This window comes from Salmo salar, chromosome 08 (assembly GCF_965601325.2).
Source record: "Salmo salar chromosome 08, fSalSal1, whole genome shotgun sequence".
Lineage (NCBI taxonomy): Eukaryota > Metazoa > Chordata > Actinopteri > Salmoniformes > Salmonidae > Salmo > Salmo salar.
In genome coordinates this window covers 29,666,405-29,681,959 of record NC_138298.1, presented here as the reverse complement: position 1 = coordinate 29,681,959, position 15,555 = coordinate 29,666,405, and the positions used below count along the sequence as shown (strand labels likewise).

The 15,555-nt window shown below is 40.7% G+C and overlaps 1 protein-coding gene across 1 annotated transcript in view; it reads left to right on the top strand.

Annotated features, from left to right (window-relative positions):
• The window catches only part of LOC106610493 (fibronectin), a 112,046-nt gene that overhangs the window by 14,305 nt on the left and 82,186 nt on the right, over positions 1 to 15,555 (top strand). The window contains 5 exon segments of the mRNA XM_082978280.1: positions 7,711 to 7,824; positions 12,916 to 13,210; positions 13,582 to 13,848; positions 13,982 to 14,251; positions 15,238 to 15,507. Coding sequence (XP_082834406.1) covers positions 13,722 to 13,848; positions 13,982 to 14,251; positions 15,238 to 15,507 — 667 coding nt within the window. The 5' untranslated portion in view covers positions 7,711 to 7,824; positions 12,916 to 13,210; positions 13,582 to 13,721.

Genomic DNA, 15,555 nt, shown 5'->3' with positions numbered 1-15,555 from the left:
ATTCTTTACGTAAATCCGAGACACTCCATTGAGTGTTATATGTTATGTTTTGTATGGTAGGTATTAATTTGTGGATGTCCATCATCCATTTTGTGTGGTCCGTTACGAATTGCAATTCATATGATATGTTTAATATATTACAAATTCCAATTTGTTGTCGCTACAGTAGGTGGCTAGGTGGCTGCCGCTAACATTAGATAGGTGGCTAATGTTAGCTAGGCTAGAGGTTAGGGTTAGGAGCTAGGTTAAAGGGTTAAGGTTAGGGTTATCTAACATGCTATGTAGTTGCAAAGTAGCTAAGATCTAGTAAGTAATTGCAAAGTTGCTAAAATACTGACGTTGTCCATGATGAGATTCGAACACGCAACCTTTGGGTTGCTAGATGTTTGCGTTATACGGCCATCCATCCATCATTTTTGACGTAAGTAACTTTCTGTCTTATGTAACCATACCAAACGTAACATATCTGAGATGTAGTCTCTTGGTCCCTGTCCTCACTGTGATTAATGAGTACACATACGTCACTTTCTTTTGACTGCGGAATGAGGGAAAGCTCAGTTTGTTGTTTTGGAATCTCTGAAAAAGTGTTCTATTGAAAAAGTTTGGTTACTACTGTAGCTAGCTACCTTTTGAGTTCGGATCCCGCAATGCGGTTGGCATCAGTTGCTGGGAGTACCGTTGAGGACAGTGGTGTCTATCAGAGGGGAAGGATCTTTTAAATGAACAAAAAGAGTTCTACAAGCAGTTGTTACAACAGCAAGAACATAGCTTCAAGTGTTGTGTCCAAATACTGGTGGAGTCAACTAATAAAACATTGATGACCTTGTAGCAACGGACAGTGGTGGAAAAAGTACCCAATTTTCATACTTGAGTAAAAGTAAATGTAATTTCTCAAATATACTTAAGGATCAAAAGTATAATTCATTTCAAATTCCTTATTTTAAGCAAATGGCCCGATTTTTTTATTTATTACGGATAGCCAGCGGCACACTCAGACAATTTACAAACAAAGCAAAGCATTTGTGTTTAATGAGTCCGCAAGATCAGAGGCAGTGGGGATGACCAGGGATGTTGTCTTGAAAAGTGTGAATTGGACCATTTCTGTCCTGCAAAGCATTTAAAACGTAACAAGTACTTTTGGGTGTCAGGAAAAATGTATGGAGTAAAAAGTGAATTTTCTTTAAGAATGTAGTGGAGTAAAAGTACAAGTTGTCAAATATAAATAGTAAAGTACAGATACCCCCAAAAACGACTTAAATACTATAAAATACTTTAAGTACTTTACACCACTAGCAACAGATAATGTATTAAAATGGCAATAATGTAATACATATTTTGAACACATAAATCAAATCACATTTTATTTGTCACATACACATGGTTAGCAGATGTTAATCCGTGTGTAGCGAAATGCTTGTGCTTCTAGTTCCGACCATGCAGTAATATCTAACAATTTCACAACAACTACCTTAAACACACAAATGTACATTTTTACATTTTTTTTTACATTTTAGTCATTTAGCAGACGCTCTTATCCAGAGCGACTTACAGTAGTGAATGCATACATTTCATACATTTTTTTTCCTGTGCTGGCCCCCCGTGGGAATCGAACCCACAACCCTGGCGTTGCAAACGCGTTGCAAACACCATGCTCTACCAACTGAGCTACAGGGAAGGCTAAATGTAAAGGAATGAATAAGAATATGTACATAAAAATATAATTACATCCAGTTTTTAATTATTAAAGTGGCTTGAGATGTTAGTGATGGCTGTTTAACAGTCTGATGGCCTTGAGATAGAAGCTGTTTTTCAGTCTCTCGGTCCCCGCTTTGATGCACCTGTACTGAACTCGTCTTCTGGATGATAGCGGGGTGAACAGGCAGTGGCTCGGGTGGTTGTTGTCCTTGATGATCTTTTTGGCCTTCCTGTGACATCGGGTGGTGTATGTGTCCTGGAGGGTAGGTAATTTGCCCCCGGTGATGCGTTGTGCAGACCTCACTACCCTCTGGAGAGCCTTACGGTAGTGGGCGGAGCAGTTGCCGTACCAGGCGGTGATACAGCCCGACAGGATGCTCTCGATTGTGCATCTGTAAAAGTTTGAGTGTTTTTGGTGATGAGCCGTGGGTGGACCATTTCAGTTTGTCCGTGATGTGTACGCCGAGGAACTTAAAAAAACGTTCCACCTTCTCCACTACAGTCCCGTCGATGGGGGGGCTGCTCCCTCTGCTGTTTCCTGAAGTCCACGATCATCTCCTTTGTTTTGTTGACATTGAGTGTGAGGTTATTTTCCTGACACCACACTCCGAGGGCCCTCACCTCCTCCCTGTAGGCCGTCTCGTCGTTGTTGGTAATCAAGCCTACCACTGTAGTGTCGTCTGCAAACTTGATGATTGAGTTGGAGGCGTGCATGGCCACGCAGTCATGGGTGAACAGGGAGTACAGGAGAGGGTTGAGAACGCACCCTTGTGGGGCCCCAGTGTTGAGGATCAGCGGGGTGGAGATGTTGTTTCCTACCCTCACCACCTGGGGGCGGCCCATCAGGAAGTCCAGGACCCAGTTGCACAGGGCAGGGTTGAGACCCAGACCGGTGTGCCATAGCCAATCAGAGCTTTACAGTAGGCCTTTATGCAAATAAGCCTTTCACACAGGCCTGCAATCATTCACTTTGAATTGGACTGTGGCTGCAGTCCAAACATGTTATTTGTACCCCCACAGCCATTGCGCTATCCACTTTCCCCCAGGGGAATCCCTGTCAAAACCGGATGCAGTTTGATTGCCATCTTAAGTGGAGGTCCAATTCACTAATGTTGCCCCCTCAACCCTCAATTTAGCTCAAGGGAGCGAGTGAACAACTTTGGTCACTTGCGGGGTTGATATGACCCACAATTTAATGCAAACTGTCGTCACATGTAAAACTCTGGTGGCCGTGAAGTGTCAAATGTAATCAACAAGGCTGCATTTTCGGCATGTCAAAAAAGTATGAAGCTAGCTTGGTAAAAAATATACAGTTGAAGTCGGAAGTTTACATAAACGAGTTTTAATGACTCCAACCTAAGTGTTTCAACCACTCCACAAATGTGTTAACAAACTATAGTTTTGGCAAGTCAGTTAGGACATCTACTTTGTGCATGACACAAGTCATTTTTCCAACAATTGTTTCCAAATGCCTGAAGGTACCACGTTCATCTGTACAAACAATAGTACGCAAGTTTAAACACCATGGGACCACGCAGCCGTCATACCGCTCAGGAAGACTCATTCTGTCTCCTAGAGATGAACGTACTTTAGTGCGAAAAGTGCAAATCAATCCCAGAACAACAGCAAAGGACCTTGTGAAGATGCTGGAGGAAACAGGTACAACAATACCCATATCCACAGTAAAACGAGTCCTATATTGACATAACCTGAAAAGCCGCTCAGCAAGGAAGAAGCCACTGCTCCAAAACCGCCATAAAAAAGCCAGACTACGGTTTGCAACTGCACATGGGGACAAAGATCGTACTTTTTGGAGAAATGTCCTCTGGTCTGATGAAACAAAAATAGAACTGTTTGGCCAGTTTCCTACAAACATTGTTATGTTTGTAGGAAAAAAGGGAGAGGCTTGCAAGCCGAAGAACACCATCCCAACCATGAAACATGGGTGGCACCATCATATTGTGGGGTTGCTTTGCTGCAGGAGGGACTGGTGCACTTCACAAAATAGATGGCATCACAAGGAAGGAAAATTATGTGTATATATTGAAGCAACATCAGGACATCAATCAGGAAGTTAAAGCTTGGTCACAAATGGGTCTTCCAAATGGACACTGACCCCAAGCATACTTCCAAAGTTGTGGCAAAATGGCTTAAGGACAACAAAGTCAATGTATTGGAGTGGCCATCACAAAGCCCTGACCTCAATCCTATAGAAAATGTGTGGGCAGAAATGAAAAAGTATGAGCGAGCAAGGAGGCCTACAAACCTGACTCAGTTACACCAGCTCTGTCAGGAGGAATGGGACAAAATTCACCCAACTTATTGTGGGAAGGTTGTGGAAGGCTACCCGAAACGTTTGACCCAAGTTAAACAATTTAAAGGCAATGCTACCACATACTAGTTGAGTGTATGTACACTTCTGACCCACTGGGAATGTGATGAAAGAAATAAAACAATGGAGAAGTCAACATACAAGTGTAAGTAAAAACAAATGCAAATAAGTTAGACATTTTGCTACTACGTAAAAAGTGAATGTTTGTTTGGTTATATTTTGGAAATTGTAGAAATAAAACATTTTCCTTCTTCAGAAGTTCCAGCTAGGCAGACTAACGTTAGTTAGCTAATTAATTTGCTAGCTATCATACAGTAGGTGTATATTAATTCTTATATATTTAATATAAGTAGACATGCACTCATAATTGACTGTAGCGCATATAAAGCACCCACAAGCTACCGGTGGATGAAAATACAATCATCGCGGGATGAACGAGTGACGAATTTCCGGCCAAGGGTGGTCCATTTAAAAATCATTCCTTCCTACTCATTGGTTGAGAAAATTGTCAATTGATCAGCAAGTGTCTCTTATTAAAGTAACAACGCACGGGGTGCAAAATGGCATCACCACATTAAAGATGAACTATGCAGAAATCGCGCCGCCATTTCCTGGTTGCTAAAATTCTAAAATTGCCTGATTTCAGTTTGTGACAAAACAAGCACTCATTGTGTAGAGAATCATTGTACCATCTGAACCGCTGTGAAATAACTTTCCCATAACCAAAAATGTTGTATATTCAGCTGTTTGAAGCTGGTGTACAAAACTGAAAGTAAAATATACAAAACTTCAGAACACGTAGAAATGTCACACATAGAACAGATCTACCGCTTCTTAGACTTGCTTTCAACGGGAATAAAATAGCTAACTCACATTTCTATGTGAATTTTGGTCGGGTCACCCAAAAAGTTACATATTGTAGCTTTAAAACCTGTTGGGGCTCGGGGGCAGTATTGAGACATTTTGAAAAAAATATGTGCCCATTTTTAACTGCCTCCTACACCAACTCAGAAGCTAGGATATGCATATTATTAACACATTCGGATAGAAAACACTCTGAATTTTCTAAAACAGTTTGAATGGTGTCTGTAAGTATAACAAAACTCATATTGCAGGCAAAAACCTGTGAAAAATAGATCCAAAAAAATGTGAATTTTGTGACTGTACTATTTAGTGTCATTGTTTTATAGATACCATAGTGAGAAAGGATTCATTTCGCAACACCTACGGCTTCCACTAGATGTCAACGATCTTTATAAAGTTGTTTGAAGCGTCTATGATAAACAGAGAGCAAATTAGAATCCGAGGAAGTTGACACGTCATCACTTCATTTTTTTGCGCCTGCGCATAAATCTGAGAAACGTGAGTTTGTCATAATTTTTTATCTAGACATAGGATAGGTTGTGTGAAAATATTACTGATGTTTAACGTTAAAAATGGACCAAAAGATTAATGCTAAACAACATTTGACATGTTTGAACGAACATAAATAGATTATTTACTAGGTTTTTTTTAGCTTTTCGGTGTGATTTTACCAGCCCCACACCACGTTTTGTGGGAGCATAATGAACGCTAAGTACTTGGTGTTATTTGGACATAAATTATGAACTTTGTCAAAAGAAACCACATTTGTTCCGGACCTGGAATGCCTTCCGGACCTGGGATCCTGCCTTCTGATGGAGATAATCAAAGGTAAGGGGGTATTTACAATGTTATTATCGATTTTAGATGATGCTAACTGTATAGCATAGCCTGTTGTTCTTAGCATAGCACCCCGTTTATTGCAAAATGTGATTTCCCAGTAAAGTTATTTTGAGATCTGGCCATTCGGTAGCAATTACGAGATGATAATATATTATTCTTTGAATGACAATATTATAATTTACCAATGTTTTCGAATAGTAATTTTGTTATGTTCACCGGAAGCATTTCAGAGAAGAAAAAAATCTGAATTTCACGCTACTGTAAAATGCTGTTTTTGGATATAAATATGAACTTGATGGAACAAAAAATGCATGTATTGTATAACATAATGTCCTAGGAGTGTCATCTGATGGAGATTGACAAAAGTTAGTGCATAATTCAAGCTGGTTTCTGCTTTTGGTGATGCCTGACCTTGAATTGAAAATGGATGTTTGTACTTTTGTGGCTATGTACTGTCCTAACATAATCTAACTTTATGCTTTTGCCGTAAAGCCTCTTTGAAAATCGAACAATGTGGTTAGATTAAGGAGATGTTTATCATTTAAATTGTGTAAAATAGTTGATTGTTTGAGAAATTGAAATTATTAGATTTTTGATGTTTTGAATTTCCAGCCTTGTTAGCAATCCCGGCTCGGGGTTCATTGCTAACCTGTAGCCCCAACAGGTTTTAAGTAGTCCATATTTGTTCCCCACTCCACATAAGACAAGAAAATGTGACTTCTGCTTGAAGGCAATTCTTGAACTGTTCGAGCAGTAGCGGTGTGGGTAAAAACACTAGGGGAAGACGAGCCAGGAAAAAAAAGATAAGTTACAATTACAATCTGTGTGTTGTAATAATTGCATGGTTTGCTCTATTTCCTGTTTGTTCATATGCCTTGCCACCATGATAGAGTGCATTCGGAAAGTATTCAAACCCCTTGACTTTTTCCACATTTTGTTATGTTACAGCCTTAAAATATATTAAATAAGTTACTTTAAGTCGCAAAGAAAACAGGAGCTGCCTACACTACGCCAGCACCATTTCAACATAAAAATTTCAACATCAAATCACCTATGCTTAGTTTACTACAGTGACAACTAAAAGATTAAAAAAACTATTTAGTCAATCAACGTAAACTAAATATCACGTGGCTGTCCATAGTACTGATTTCTGTCTGTTTGCGTGCGTAAGTAGAAAAAAAACATGTCTAATCCTACTTATAGAGAAAAACCAAATGCCATCCTCCTCTCTGAGTATGTCATACAGTACACACTTTCAGTTTTTGTTGTCCTAGGCTACCTGGCTAAAATACTTGCTCTCTAAGCCTAACTTCTTTTCAATGGCAATGTTAGCTAGCAAGCCACCGGTGGACAACAGAACGAGATGCAACAATTCCCCAAAAATTTCTGTCAAATTACGTTTGGGTTAATGTGATGTGATTGGTGTAAAGCCAAATCCAAACTGGTTTCCCTTCACTGTTTTTTGGGTGCGCCAGGAGCATTCACAGCTGAGCTCACTCAGTTTAGCTCAACACTGATGGTCTATTCTTGTAAAAAAAAATATATCAAGGGAGGCCAAATGCTTGCTGGCTACGGGTGGCAACAATGTCATACTCTTTTTGACCAGACAGAGTCAGATAGATTGGCTACACATAGAGACAGAGGGGCGCTGTTTCGCTCACTCAGATGCTTTCTCCTGTAAGATACATTCAGCCTCTTGCAAATTAAAGGAAAATTATGAATCGCAGAGAGACGAAAGATACATTATTTGATATATTGAAATTTATTTTTGGTACATTTTTGGGGGAAACATCCATAAATACATGCCACTGCATCACACACACACACACACACTGAGAGGAGCACAGGGTCAAGCCACTGTGCAGTGACCACGGAGAAGTTGTGCTTGAGCAAGGGCACAACAGTAGGAGATAGTAGGAATCAACAGCAGCCAGATCAACTGTGAAGAAAACTTTCATTGCATCTTTCTTTGTTTACAGGAACAATTTGAAGCATCTCCAGCTACGTGCAGCTAGTCATTGTGACCAGAGTGACCAGTCAGTGAATTCAAGCAAATACCCAAGTGATGATGGAGACCAAACCAGGGATGGAAGGTAAATCAACAACACATGCATTACTACATGGAGTTGTATGGCATACACTACATCACCAAAAGTACATGGACACCTGCTTGTCGAACATCTCAATCCAAAATCTTGGGCATTAATATGGAGTTGGTCCCCCCTTTGCTGCTATAACAGCCTCCACTCTTCTGGGAAGGCTTTCTACTAGATGTTTGAACATTGCGGTGGGGACTTGCTTCCATTCAGCCACAAGAGCATTAGTGAGGTCGGGCGCTGATGTTGGGCGATTAGGCCTGGCTCGCAGTCAGAGCTCCAATTCATCCCAAAGGTGTTCGATGGGGTTGAGATCAGGGCTCTGTGCAGGCCAGTCAAGTTCTTCCACACCAATCTCGACAAACCATTTCTGTATGGACCTCGCTTTGTGCATGGGGGCATTGTCATGCTGAAACAGGAAAGGGCCTTCTCCGAAGCACAGAATCGTCTAGAACAAGGGGGGGGGGGGGGGCAAAGTACGGCCCGCATCCGGCCCGCCGTGCACTTCAAACCTCCACGCGAGACATTTTTTAAATGTATTAAATATTATTATATTTCAGCTACGATTTTTGGCCTAAAAGTACTCATTCCATGATATACAAAAAAACTCCAATAGATGGCTCTGTAGCCTGGCAGCACGCTCAGTATTTGGGCCTCCAGTCATATTTAGAATGTACTCAGTCATCATAGTAGGCTGGACAATAGAACAAGTCAAAATTCACCCAAGGCTGAAAAACGTCAAAATAATGTAGGCTGAGCTGGAACGCTAGCGTGAGGGCATAGCAAATTAATTGAAACTAACCTTTGCAGAGCCTCGTCTGACTGGAGTGATCCCAGCTAGCAATGAGGAATCGGCCCGGAATCGGGTGTTGTATTCAGCCCGGAATCAAAATGAATGACTGCCCAGAATCGGCCCAAATACATTGGGTCGTTTCCGTCTACCGGAATTCAGTCGACTTTGCCAGCATCTTACCAGAAGCAGCCCGATGCAAATTTAAATAAAGGTATACAAAATTACCCGATTTAGTCATTTTAAATATGACAATTTGTTACGCTCGTTGTTGGAATGAGACCAAGGTGCAGCGTGGTAGGCGTACATTTGACTTTTACTAAAAATGACACCGGAAAAAACAACAAAATCCAAAAATGAACGTAAAGCTATATGCAGTGCAGAAAGCAACTACACACAAACAAGATCCCACAATCTAAGGTGGGAAAAAGGGCTGCCTAAGTATGATCCCCAATCAGAGACAACGACAAACAGCTGCCTCTGATTGGGAACCATACTAGGCCAACAAAGAAATAGAAACATAGATTTGCCCACCCAAGTCACACCCTGACCTAACCAAATAGAGAATAAAACAGACTCTCTAAGGTCAGGGCGTGCCACTATTATACATTTTATACATACAAATTATACCCATCCACAAAAAAACTATTTGTGTCAGAGGAAACACCATACACCTGGTGACCTTGTCAGCTTCTAGCCCGCCACAGGAGTTGCTACAGCGTAATAGGACAAGGACTTCCCAGCCGGCCAAACCCTCCCCTAACTCGGACGACAATGGGCCAATTGTGCGTCGCCTCGGGTCTCCCGGTCGCGGTCGGCACGGGTCTTGAACCAGCGTCTATAGAAACGCAGTTTGCACTGCGATGCAATGTCTTAAACCACTGCCCCACTCGAAGGTTCCAGCCACAAAGTTTTTAATGCTTAAAATACTACACAGCACTCTTAAAGAATTTCATTGAAATGTTAATTGTATTTTTTTCGATCACAGAAACAATGAGGAAAATATGGATTAAATAAATAAATAAATGTTAATTATATAAAGCAGCCCGTGTAATCATTTGCCAGAGAGTACTCAACGGTGCTCAATAGAACTAATAGGAGTTGGCAGGGTGAAAAATGTCCTAAAAAAAGGCCCGTTTTTTCGCGATTACTTCGAACCCAAGGCAAGCAGTTGGGACAGATGGTAATATTATTAAACTGGGCTCCAATGCGGATGCAATGAACTAGTTTTTATCCGAAAAAAGCGTTGTTAAAAATGTCATGTGTCCAGCCTAATCATAGCCACTTCATTGCTTGACGACTTTTGACGTGAAAAATGAGTGCTGCGAAATTGAGAAAAGTGGACTCTGAATGTCATGTTTAAAGAAGAATGGACAGCAAAATACTTTTTAATAATATTGGACATAAGGCGGTATGATATGCCAAGAAAGTGTTGACGTTTTTAAGGAATATAATCTCAATTGTCATTTTTCAAGCAAGCATACTAACAGCATGTCTGCATGCTTGGAAAAAATGAATGTACCGTGGAGCAAACGTCACAACAGATGGATCACCAAATCTAACCGGTAAAAACATTGGCCTGATAAAAAGATTACAAGACAATATAAAAGAAGCAAGCACTAACTCTGAGGAATGTATATTTCTTCACTGTATTATTAATCAGGAAGCCCTGTGTGAAAGTGTTTTAAAGCTGGAAAATGTTGTCAAAGTGGTTGTACAACTTGTCAACTTTATACAGGTAAGGGGGCTTTACCATCATCAGTTCATTCAGCTGCTCAATGAGACAGAGGCAGAGCACCAGGACTTGTTGTACCATTCAAATGTGCGCTGGCTAAGCCTGGGAAAAGTATTTCGCCGTGTGTGGGAACTGAGAGTGGAGATAGGTATGTTCTCCAGACAAATGAGCCGCCGGTCTCTCGCTCATTTTCCGTCACTGGCCGCACTGAATACGCCCCACACAGCAGTGCCGCACTGACATACAGTAGACTTTGGCAAGATTGAGACTGAGCTGGAGGTTGTATCATGCCCCCTGTCTTTCGACAGTGAGAAAGCACCACCAGACACAACTGGAGCTCATTGACATCCAGTGTGACAGTGCTTTGAAGGAGAAGTACAACACAGCCACAAAATACCAGTTTTATGGCTCACTGAATGAAACACTGTTTCCAAACATGAAAAATCACACCCAGAGGATGCTGGTTTTATTCAGATCCACATATGTGTGTGAACAGACTTTCTCAGTCATGAACTACAACAAATCCCATCACAGGTCAAATTTAACAAACCACTTGTCAGCTGTTCTGAGGATCTCTACTTCAGAAGTAACACCAGACTTTGATGCCCTTTACAAGAGAGGTGACCATTGCTCACATTATGACTGAAATCACCAAGAGTGGTGTAGGCCTGGCGTATGTTTTCTTTCCCTGTTTTCAACAGTCTTTTTAAAATTCTTATGGTGATGGTTATTGCAGTGAGAATTATCCAGTAATGCACTTGGATACTGGCCATTACCCCATTCATTTGATATTGAATCCTTACTACAACGGCTCAGATTGTACTTTATTTGGGCTGAGATGATTTGAGAACTATTCAGTAATCTGTTTTAATATAAAGAGTTATAGACCATCTATATATCAACATGAATCCAAATTTTGTTATGTGTTGTTTCCAGTCATATAAACATGTTTTTTCATATTTCAAAAGTTTTCACTTACTTTTTGTGTCTGTGAGTCTGATTTTGGGTAGTACAGTGACAGAATTGTTCTGCAATCTTAGCAGCATATGTACACCTACAGTACACTACTAGTTGTGTGTCAATGTGAACAAAGGCTTCATATGTTTTGTCACGCATATAGTATGTGGCCCTTCACTTGGTTTCAAAAGCTGAATGTGGCCCTTGAGCCAAAAAGTTTGCCCACCCCTGGTCTAGAATGTCATTGTATGCTGTAACGTTAAGATTTTCCTCTACTGGAACTAAGCGGCCTATTCAGAACCATGAAAAACAGCCCCAAACCATTATTCCTCCTCAACCAAACTTTACAATTGGCACTATGCATTGAGGCAAGTAGCATTCTCCTGGCATCCGCCAAACCCAGATTCGTCCGTCGGACTGCCAGATCGTGAAGGGTGATTCATCACTCCAGAGAACACATTTCCTATGCTCCAGAGTCCAATGGCGGCAAGCTTCACAGCCCTCCAGCATTATGCTTGGCATTGTGCATGGTGATCAGGTTTTGTGCGGCTGCTCGGTCATGGAAACCCATTTCATGAAGCTTCTGACGAACTGTTCTTGTGCTGACGTTGCTTCCTGTCACGTCCTGGCCAGTATAAGGGTTAATTGTCATTGTAGTTTGGTCAGGACGTGGCAGAGGGTATTTGTTTTATGTGGTTCGGGGTGGTGTTTTTCTAGAAGGGCATTTGATTTAAGTATTCCGGGGTTTTTGGGCACTGTTTGATTTTCATGTATTCTATGTTTAGTCTAGTGTGTCTGTTTCTATGTTTGGTTAATTGGGGTTGGGACTCTCAGTTGAAGGCAGGTGTTGTCTATTTGCCTTTGATTGAGAGTCCCATATATTAGGGTGTGTTTGTTTGTCATTTGTGGGAGATTGTTCTGTGTTTAGCCTTGTGCCTTGCCAGACTGTTTTGTTGATCGTTCGTTATTTTGGTGTTCATTTTGAATTTATTAAACGTCAAGATGAACATAAACATACCTGCTGCATTTTGGTCTCATCACTATGACAACCGTGACACTTCCAGAGGCAGTTTAGAACTCGGTAGTGAGTGTTGCAACCGAGGACAGATGTTTTTACACGCTACGCGCTTCAGCACTTGGCATTCCCGTTCTGTGAGCTTGTGTGGCCGACCACTTTGCGTATTAGCTCTTGTTGCTCTTAGATGTTTCCACTTCACAATAACAGCACCTACAGTTGACCGGGGCACCTCTAGCAGGGCAGAAATTTAACTAACTGACTTTTTGGAAAGGTGGCATCCTATGACGGTGCCATGTTGAAAGTCACTGAGCTCTTCAGTAAGGCCATTCTAATGCCAATGTTTGTCTATGGAGATTGCATTGCTGTGTGCTCGATTTTATTTACCTGTCAGCAACTGGTGTGGCTGAAATAGCTAAATCCACTCATTTGAAGGGGTGTCCATATACTTTTGTATATACAGTGTACATGTTTGACAGGTATATAAAGTACATTTTTCTTGTGAAATTTAAAGTTGCTTGGTAAATCTAATAAGGTCATGTATTTTGCTATGTTTTAATGTTTAAGTTTTAATGTGTGTAATTGACTTAGCATCATCAGGCCAGAAGAGATGGTCTGTGAGGTCAAAGCTGTGAAGTTCTGTCTGACCTGCACTCAGTCCTACTGTGGGACCCACGTTAAGAAGCACTACACAGTACCTAAACTACAGAGACACACCCTGGTGGAGGTGACTGGAGACCTGGAGGAGAGACTCTGTCAGGAACACCACAGAGCTCTGGAGGTGTTCTGCAGGACAGACCAGAAGCTGATCTGCAGTCTGTGTGTAGTAACAGAACATGAAGGACATGATATAGTCTATGATGAGATAAAACAAGCTGGAAGACAGGTAGGTAGATGCTATATAAAGAAGATATTACATTTGATAATGATGATGTTCATAGTCATACAAGCTTCTTCATCATATGTTCTGGAAAACAACAAGTGTTTTTCATCAAAATATTCTTACTAAAGCTGGCCTCAGTTGACGGTAGGTGTACAATCAAGAAATGCATTACCCAAACAATATATTTTGAGACCTTTACATTGTATTCAACAACATACAAACAATTTTAAGACCATTAAAAGAGGAAGATGAATTTGTTTAGATTAAAGATGCTTATTCCATAATGATTGTATGATTAATATGTAGTTTTCTTTTTAGTGTATGTTAGTGCAATTAAAGTAATTATTTTTGATCTTCCATTATTTCTTTATAAGTGCTCCCCCTTCCTGGTGAGATCCAGTTCTGGTCAGTGACGTCAGACTCTGTGTCTCTGAGCTGGGGTTTTCCTGAGGGACTGACAGGAGCACAGAAGTTCAGAGTGACTTGGGGATGTGATGGGGAAGAGGGGAGCCTGATGGTGGAAGATAGGTGTAATGTTGAAATAGATGGACTCCAGCCTGGTAAAAAGTACCAGTTCAGTGTGGCTACAGAGGGAGAAGATGGCAGACAAAGAAGATGGGTCTCAGCATCTGTATTAACTGGTACAGTAACTTGAGTTGGTCTTTGGTTATTTGCTTCTAAGGATGTTGTTTTTTCATGTGATGTCCAAACAAGACATTAGCTATAGGCCTATCCTATATTTTGTTTCATCAAACATATTATATTTCTTCCTAGTGGTCCCAGCACCCAGGGACTTACAAATAAACCAGTCAGGAGCGACCTCCTTCACTTTCAGTTGGTCCAAGGCTGAAGAATTGGAGAAAGTCCCACAACGCTTTCTCATATCCTACTGCAACCCGGGATCAGAGACCCGCTCAGCCAATACTGAGGACTCCTACAGAACTCTCTCTGGCCTGCTACCTGGTACTCAGTACACCATCAGTGTCTCAACTGTGTTGAACAATGGGAAACAGAGCAAACCTCTCTCTACAACCGTCTGTACAAGTAAGTACTGTACAACGACTCACTTCACTTCTGGGGTGGAATTGGACAAATCTGAACTAGACTGAACCTTTTTCCTGAAGAGAAATTGTGTGCTTGTTTCAGCTGTCTAAAAGTATTTTTACGATAGTCTAAGAAGTTTATAATTGTAACTGATAGAGCCTAGTGTTGTAGAAGTAGTGTTTATAATTGTAATTGATAGAGCCTAGTGTTATAACATGTAGGCTAGTGTAATAGAAGTAGTGTTTATAATTGTAATTATTAGACCCTAGTGTTATAACATGTAGGCTAGTGTAATAGTAGTAGTGTTTATAATTGTAATTGGTAGACCCTAGTGTTATAACATGTAGGCTAGTGTAATAGAAGTAGTGTTTATAATTGTATTTGATAGAGCCTAGTGTTATAACATATAGGCTAGTGTAATAGAAGTAGTGTTTATAATTGTAATTGATAGAGCCTAGTGTCATAACATGTAGGCTAGTGTAATAGAAGTAGTGTTTATAATTGTAATTGATAGAGCCTAGTGTTATAACATGTAGGCTAGTGTAATAGAAGTAGTGTTTATAATTGTATTTGATAGAGCCTAGTGTTATAACATGTAGGCTAGTGTGATAGAAGTAGTGTTTATAATTGTAATTGATAGGAGCCTAGTGTTATAACATGTAGGCTAGTGTAATAGAAGTAGTGTTTATAATTGTATTTGATAGAGCCTAGTGTTATAACATGTAGGCTAGTGTGATAGAAGTAGTGTTTATAATTGTAATTGATAGGAGCCTAGTGTTATAACATGTAGGCTAGTGTGATAGAAGTAGTGTTTATAATTGTAATTGATAGGAGCCTAGTGTTATAACATGTAGGCTAGTGTAGTAGTGAGTAGTGACTAAGTAGTAGTGGGATATTATCCTATAGAGGAATAGTAACAGTAGAATGGAAGTCAACAGGGCTACAAATGATCAGCTATTATTAACTATATTAAACCCCTCCCCTAGTTATCCCTGTCCCGGTAGGGCTGAATGTGGACCCAGTGGAGACCACATCAGCTGTTGTTAGCTGGAACCAGCCACCAGGATTGGACCAAACCCAACATCATTACCAGATCTCCTACCGCTGTCCAGGGACAGAACCACACATCACTACCACATCTTCACACAGCATCACTCTCTCTGACCTGCATTGTGGTACTCAGTACTCTGTTACTGTCTGCACTGTGCTGGAAAATGGAAAGCAAAGTCAACTGTCAACAACAACTCTGACCACAAGTAAGGGATTACATTACTTAAGTATTATCTCTGGGGTCAAAGGTTATT